This window comes from Dipodomys ordii, unplaced genomic scaffold, assembly GCF_000151885.1.
Source record: "Dipodomys ordii isolate 6190 unplaced genomic scaffold, Dord_2.0 Scaffold166, whole genome shotgun sequence".
In the NCBI taxonomy this organism is placed as follows: domain Eukaryota; kingdom Metazoa; phylum Chordata; class Mammalia; order Rodentia; family Heteromyidae; genus Dipodomys; species Dipodomys ordii.
The window spans coordinates 665863-672532 of NW_012267382.1; the positions used below are offsets into that span (position 1 = coordinate 665863).

The 6670-nt window shown below is 61.6% G+C and overlaps 3 protein-coding genes across 3 annotated transcripts in view; all 3 read right to left on the reverse strand.

Annotated features, from left to right (window-relative positions):
- Pddc1 (Parkinson disease 7 domain containing 1) overlaps nucleotides 1-778 on the reverse strand; it is a 5545-nt gene extending 4767 nt beyond the window's left edge. The window contains exon 1 of the mRNA XM_013033349.1: nucleotides 694-778. Within this exon, the coding sequence (XP_012888803.1) occupies nucleotides 694-778 (85 nt within the window). The remainder of the gene's footprint in view (nucleotides 1-693) is intronic.
- A 2308-nt stretch (nucleotides 779-3086) lies between these two features.
- Nucleotides 3087-3601, reverse strand: Cend1 (cell cycle exit and neuronal differentiation 1). Its single transcript, XM_013033364.1, has one exon. The coding sequence runs from the start codon at nucleotides 3528-3530 to the stop codon at nucleotides 3087-3089; it is 444 nt and encodes a 147-aa protein (XP_012888818.1). The 5' UTR covers nucleotides 3531-3601.
- A 1672-nt stretch (nucleotides 3602-5273) lies between these two features.
- Slc25a22 (solute carrier family 25 (mitochondrial carrier: glutamate), member 22) overlaps nucleotides 5274-6670 on the reverse strand; it is a 4675-nt gene continuing 3278 nt past the window's right edge. Inside the window, exon 9 of the mRNA XM_013033331.1 lies at nucleotides 5274-6636. Coding sequence (XP_012888785.1) covers nucleotides 6483-6636 — 154 coding nt within the window. The 3' untranslated portion in view covers nucleotides 5274-6482. The remainder of the gene's footprint in view (nucleotides 6637-6670) is intronic.

Sequence of the window (6670 nt, forward strand, 5' to 3'; positions counted from 1 at the left end):
AGCACTGGGGGGCTGGGAAGTTGGCTCAGTGGTAGAGCGCTTGCCTTGCATGCCTGAGGCCCTGGGTTCGATTCCTCAGCACCACATAAGAAAAAAGCTGGAAGTGGCGTTGTGGCTCAAGTGGTAGAATGCTAGCCTTGAGCTGAAGAGCTGAGGGATGGCGCCCAGGCCCAGAGTTCAAGACCCATGACTGACAAAAAAAATGCCCAGTAGGAAGTGATGACACGTAGGTGAGGTCCAGGAGGGTCGTACGTCCCCTGGTGCTCAGCCTGCAAGGACCCCAGGGAGGGATCTGTACAGAAGAGAAAGAGCTGCCCACTGTAACCTCTGGATGTGGCTGTGTACGGGACACCATGGGAGACTTGGCAGTACCAACATTAAAGTCTCCTGTGCTGCACCTCTGGTCTCCAGGTCCATTCTTTGAGCTGGAACACCGACACGTGTCTCACGGAAGAGACCTCTCAGAGCAGCCTCAGCAGGACTGCTTGGAGACACTCCGCTAAAGTCACTTGGGTTTTGATATGCTCCAGGACGAGTTTGGGTGTTATTTCCTGTAATAGTTCTATTATGGGATGTTGAGTTCAGAGGATGTTGGGGTAACAGCTGCATTTGAACTGTCCAGGAGGGTCCTCATCTGTTTCAGGTTGCCTGGGGTGGGGATCCTGAACGAAGGCATGTTTGTGCACCTGGTACCTTCCTGCTCATAGGCTGAGCCCTGCTCCCACACCGCATGGAGTAGCAGTCCTAGGTCTGACACCTGGGCTCGGTGGCAGGCCATACCTGCCCCTGGGGAGGAGTGGGCAGGTAACTCAGGGAGCCAAGAACTGGACAAGTCTGTGTCAGCAGCAGCCAGTCAGATATGAGTGCTGTCCCCTGGGAAGGACTCAAGGCCATCATGAGGGCTGTCCACGGTGGCCTGTGCTATGGACCCTCTCCCTGCCACCTGAGCCGCATCTCCGCTCCCAGCTTTTGGCTATTTAGTTGGAGGGAAGAATCACTTGCATTTGTCTACCTGGGTTGGCTTTGAACCTTGATCCTCCTGAGTAGCTAGGATTGTGGGCATGTGTCACCAGCACTCATCTGTACTGTTGCAGTTCTAAGTCTAAATGTGCCTTCACGGAGCCTAGTAAATAAAGGTAGTAGAATGGGGGGGACGCCCGCAGCGAGGGCCTCAGACGCGCGGTCAGGAGGGCACTGCCTCCATCCATCTCAAGTCGAGTGTGGGAAAGTCTTTGTTTTAAGGTGAAGCCATGGGAGGGACAGATTGAAAGGGGGCCTGCCTGGGATCAGGGAGCAGGTGGGTGACATGTCCCAGCACCCGTGGCCAGGCCTGGGGGACGCATGCGGGCGGCTTTCCTTCCTGGGAAGAGCCACGCTCAGCCAAGTGGCCTCTCGGCTTGTGGAGGAGCCGCTGGTGTGGGGGTGATCAGGGAGAGGTGGAGGGGTGGTTTGGGCAGGCGTGTGGAGTTTGTTGGGGAACTTTTGCTCTGTGGAGGTGCTCTGCGGTTGCTTGCGCTTGCGGTGTGGCCAGGCTACTGCTTGAGGAGGCCAAGCACCCAGAGGCTGGGAAGAGAAAGTTGTGTTCCCTCCTGCCAGCTTGGAGGCCTGGGAGGAGGAGGTGGGCAAACTCCCACCCACCAGCCTGAGGTCCCCCTGGGTAGCAGAGCCCAAAAGGTCCTTCCAGGGCTGCACAGTTGGCCTCACCCCAGTCCTGCCCACTAGATGCCAAGGAGGTGACCAGAGGAAGACCTCCCTGAGAGCCATGAACGCGCAGCCTGAAGAGCAAGCCTCCTGCCGCAGGACCCTGTGGCCAGCAGCGCAGGCCTGGGGCTTCTCTTGCAGTGTTTATCTGAGGTCAGGTCCCCCAGGAAAGCCAGAGGATTATCTGGGATGTGAGTTCTGATGAGGCTATGGGCAGGGCCCACCAGGATCAGGGGAGGGTTGGTGGGGCCCACCAGGAGGACTTGTGTCTTCCCGCCTCTTCCCCAGGGCAGCCCAGGTTATGGATCTGTTGTTCCCAACCATGGTTCAGTAGAAGTTCCTGTCCCTTCCCCGTTGCATGCAGGTGAGGATGCCAGCCCAGCCTTTAGACAACAGAGTTTATTTCAGACTCCACTCAGGCCCAGGCTCCTGCGGCCAGTGGCCAGGTGAGGGCAGTGTTCCCATGGTGCCCATCACCACCTTCTGGAAGCTGCCCGCTGCCACCACACCAGGGGGCGAGCTGGAACCTGACACGGAGGGGCTGCCGGGCCGGTTTTCCTGCAGGCAGTGGGTGGTGGTCACCCACAAGCAGTTCTACTCTACCTGTGTTATTGCATTTATACGCTGTAGACTCAGGGTGCGAGGTGCAGGCAGGAGGGGGAGTCTGTTGGGTGTCGGGCAGGCACAGCTGTGGGGTAAGGTCCTCCATGTCCCCCGCCTCGCAGTCTCTCCGTCACAGCACAGCCCCTGATCTAGGCAGGAAGGATGCCGGTCCCAGCGACAGGGGTTTCCCCGACATGGGAGGAAAGGCTAACTTTAGGGGAGGGTCCTTTCCCAAAACCAGCTCTTCGGCTCTGACTCTCCCACCTGGCCAGGGCACAGAGGGCAGGAAGAGGGAGTTCTGCTGATGGGACTGCCCGCATCAGGTCAGTCGCCCAGCAGCCCGGACAGCTCCCTGTGGCGGGGAAGGGCAGAGGTGGGGAGAGCTGGACGGCCACGCCTTCTCTTCCCACGTGGCTGGCCCGCCCGCCAACGCCCATCTAGACAGACAGGGTGTGGGACTGCACACAGGGTCTGTCCCTTCGCGTTCTCAGCCGCCCAACCTGGGTGGAGACCTCCGTTTGTATCAGCTCCTCCTGCCCTCCCTAGAGCCGAGGGTCCTGCTACCCCCGGCGAGAGGGCGCGTTCCGGGACAGCAGAGGGGCTCGCTGCCCTCTGTGGGTGGGCTGTCCATCCTGTGGGGGGGGCATATATATGTGTTTACCTATATATCTATGATGGATGTGTGTGTGTGTGTATAGATAGGTCTGTATGGACTCGCATGCACTACATCCCCAGCTATGTCTGTACAATGCAGCTCTGTGCCTTCTCCTGGGCACCAGGCGTTATTTTTTCCGAGCCAGGTAGGCCACACCAAGAATGAGGGCCATGGCTGCCACAGCCACACCCCCAGCCACCATCAGCGGGGTCAAGTTCTCACAGGGCCAGGGGCCGCGGCCCCCCGAGGGCCCCGTGGAGGGCTCGTCCTCCTCTGCCCCATCTCCAGGACCCTTGGGCTCTGGGGTTGCATCGGGACTCGGGGCCAGGGGGGCCGGTTTCAGGTTGCTGTGGTTGTTGAGAAGCGAAGGGTCAGCCTTGACTGGGGTCTTCTTGGCAGGGGTGGGTGAGGGGGCTGCCGGCTGCTCCTGCTTTTCTGCCTGGCTCTCTTTCTTCCCGGGCTTGGTTGAGGGGCCTTTCCCATCTACAGCTGGCGTGGCCTTGGCTTCCGTGGGAGCCTGAGACTTGGCGTCTGGCTTGGGGCTGCTGGCCGACTTTCCCCTGGACTCCATGGCGAGGATGTGGGCAGCTGGCGGGGGTGTGGACAGGCAGATAACTGGACCACAGTATCAGGACAGCTCCCCCCTGGACATTATATGGGCCTAGAGAGCAACACAAGCAAGGCGGTGACAAGGGACACCTTTCCCTGTGCTCCACGGAGCCCTTCCCAGCTCTCTGGAGCTCCCAGGACCTCAGCTCTGAGGCCTCTGTGAGCCTCGGCCTGCCTCTTCCAGGGCCAGCCTGCACGGGCCCCTGGCCGCTCCAGAGAAGTGGCCCGACCACCCAGATGGCATGGAGAGAGGAAAGCAAGTGCACAGCTCTGAGAACTGAAAGGAAACACTCCTGGTCCAGAAGGGGTGAACGAAAGGGTGGTGGAGCCCCCCAGCACCAGCAGAACTGAGTGGTGCTGTCTGGAAGGGGTGCGGGGGGCCGGGGCTGTGCTGTCTGGAAGGGGCGCGGGGGACGGGGGCTGTGCTGTCTGGAAGGGGGTGGGGGGGGCTCGGGCTGTGCTGTGTCTCAGAAGGGGGCGGGGGGGGCTGGGGCTGTGCTGTGTCTCAGAAGGGGGGGGCGGGCTGTACTGTGGCCAGGACCTGAGGGCCTGAGTGGAGGAAGCCGGCAGGGACTCTCAGGGCTGACAGGGTGAGGAGTGGTCCCAGGCTTCTGGACCACAAGGACCCCAGGAGATGAAACAGGTGTCACAGATGGGCAGACAGCAGGAGTCTGGGCCTCCAGCCAGCCGCCTGCCCCGCCCGGATTCTGGGGTCCTCTTCCCAGCCGGTGCCCCACCTGTGTCCCATGCAAGGGCAGGGTGCCCTTGCTGCACGCAGGGCCGGGGCTCCTTGGGGCAGCCTCCGGTGGGCACTGTGTGGGGGCCCTGGGGTGTAGATCATCCATGCCCTTGGCTAGCTGGCCCGGGAGCGCGCGGCCCCTTCCCTGAGGACGCAGAGCCACCTGCCTCCTCTCCCCGGAGGGAGGGGGTGAGAAATGCCCCCACCAGCCGGAGAAGCTCAGGTTCCCCACCCCCTGCCAGGCGCCGTGACCACAGGGAAGGTCACCTGAAGGTCACAGCATGAAGAGGCGCTCCCTAGGAGTCCTGGGCACCTGCTCCATCTTCCCACCTCCCGGGCCGACCCTCCACCTCTGGAGGGAGCTCAGCCCCTAGAGAGGCCTCCGTTCCCCAGGAGCAGTCCGCGCCTCCTTTGTTGTTTCTGGCTCTCACATCCCCCTGCCCCTCCCAGACCCACAGAGCCAGCCAAGTATAAAGGGCCAGCGCGCAACCCCAGTGACCTTCAAGATGGAGGCACCAGACCTCCAGCCCCAGGGCCCAGTCCCCCTTCGGTAGGGCCCCCGCCTTACGCCTTCCTTCCGTAGGGCCCCTGCCTCCGTGTGTGCACTCTCTCCGCCAGACGACCAGCAGCCAGACGACCAGCAGCCAGACGACCAGCAGGCAGAAGCTGCGGACCAGAGGAGCGCCAGGAGTTTCCCACAATGCACCTCTCTCTGAACGCAGGATGCAAGGACCAGCAGGGAGGTGCAGAGGCGCAGCTGCACCATGGGCTGCGTCATCGGGGCCACGCCCAGCGCGGCCGCTGGCCGGGATTCTGGGGTACTCTCCCTAACACCGCCTTGGGTGGGAAAGGAGGCACCCCAACACCCCACCCAGACTGCGGCTGACAGGCAGCCAGGGGCAGGGGCTCCCCACCACGCTGTCCTGCCCATCCCATCCCCCAAAACACAGAGAGCAGGCATCTACTTAGAATATTTATTTATCCTCTTACGTGACAAGACACAAAAAATTACAACTCCTTAAAACTCTTCAAAAGAAAAAAAATATAATTCTGTAAGCAGCAGCAGCAGCTTTCAAGGTACAGATATGTCGGGAGGGGGCAGCTCCCAGGAGCAACCGTGAGCTGGGGGCTGGACCTGAGCCCCAGGTAGTGTTACTGGGGAGGGGCCTCCACAGGGAGGGCTAGGTTTGGGGACACAGCACCAGCACTTCAGGGTCAATCACCAACACAACCACATGGCCAGGGCTGGCAGAGCACCTGCCTCACTTCACATGGATACAGGACTGGGGAGGACAGGGGCTTAAACAGAGGCCTAGGAAGGAGGGCTGGGCACCCACAGAGCAGGTGACCCCAAGATCCACACTGGCCCTCCCCTTTCCAGGGGTGGGTGACTCGGAAGGAAGGCTGAGAACTCTGAGCTGAGCTCAGTAGAGGTGAGGTACACAGCCCACCAAGCTGAGTGCCTGGCCCCCCTGCCCCATCCCAAGCAGCCTGGTCAGCCGAGGGCTGGGAGGCACACAGGACACACAGGCTAGGTCTCCCCTTCAGTGAAGGTCCTAGGACCCAGCAGAAATTCCCAGTGTGTGCACGGGGGGTGGGGGGATCTGGGAGTCAAAACTCAGCCTGACCCCCATCAACCTGGAAATCTGGGCTCAACATGGGGCCGGAGACCCCGCCCCCCACGTCTGCAAAGCTGGGAGGCAGGGCCGAGTCCCGGCCAAAGTTAGAAGAGCAGCAGGGGTGGATGGACGGATGGACAGGACGGGCAGAGCCACACAGATGCAGCAGGTTCAATAAATAGGGTTTTTTTTGGGGGGGTCCCCTTTGTAGACCAGGAAAGCCTAGGAGACAGGAGCTGGTGGACTCAGGGGTAGGGCCAGCCTGCCCAGCTCAGGCCTGGGGCCCCAGCCCAGAGACCAGCTCTGTCCCTGGGGGTCTTCAGGCCAGGCAGGACTGGGTCAGGGACCAGCTTGAGGAATGTACAGGTTTCTGCGTTTTCTACATAAATAGACATTGGTCCCAATGGCCATCTCCTCAGGACCCCGTGGGGCCTGTGCTCGCCACCATGTGGACCCAGCCTCCCCTCTCCCCTCCCCCCGTGGGTGAGCGTCCTTCACTCGGGCCTGGGCTGGCAGCCCTTCTCTGGCGCCAGCCGGGGCGCTGGGGCCCCCAGACTCAAGCCTGGGGGGTTTGCAGCAGCCCCAGGAGGGTCTCCGCAATGCCCAGGAAGTAGACCACCTGGGCGATGCCGAACAGCGGGGCAATGACCAGGGCGCGGCAGTAGGCACCCTTCAGGAAGGCCGACGGGCCCTCATGCCGCCAGATCTTCCTGCGGAGGAAGGAAAGTCAGGCCCGGCCCCAGC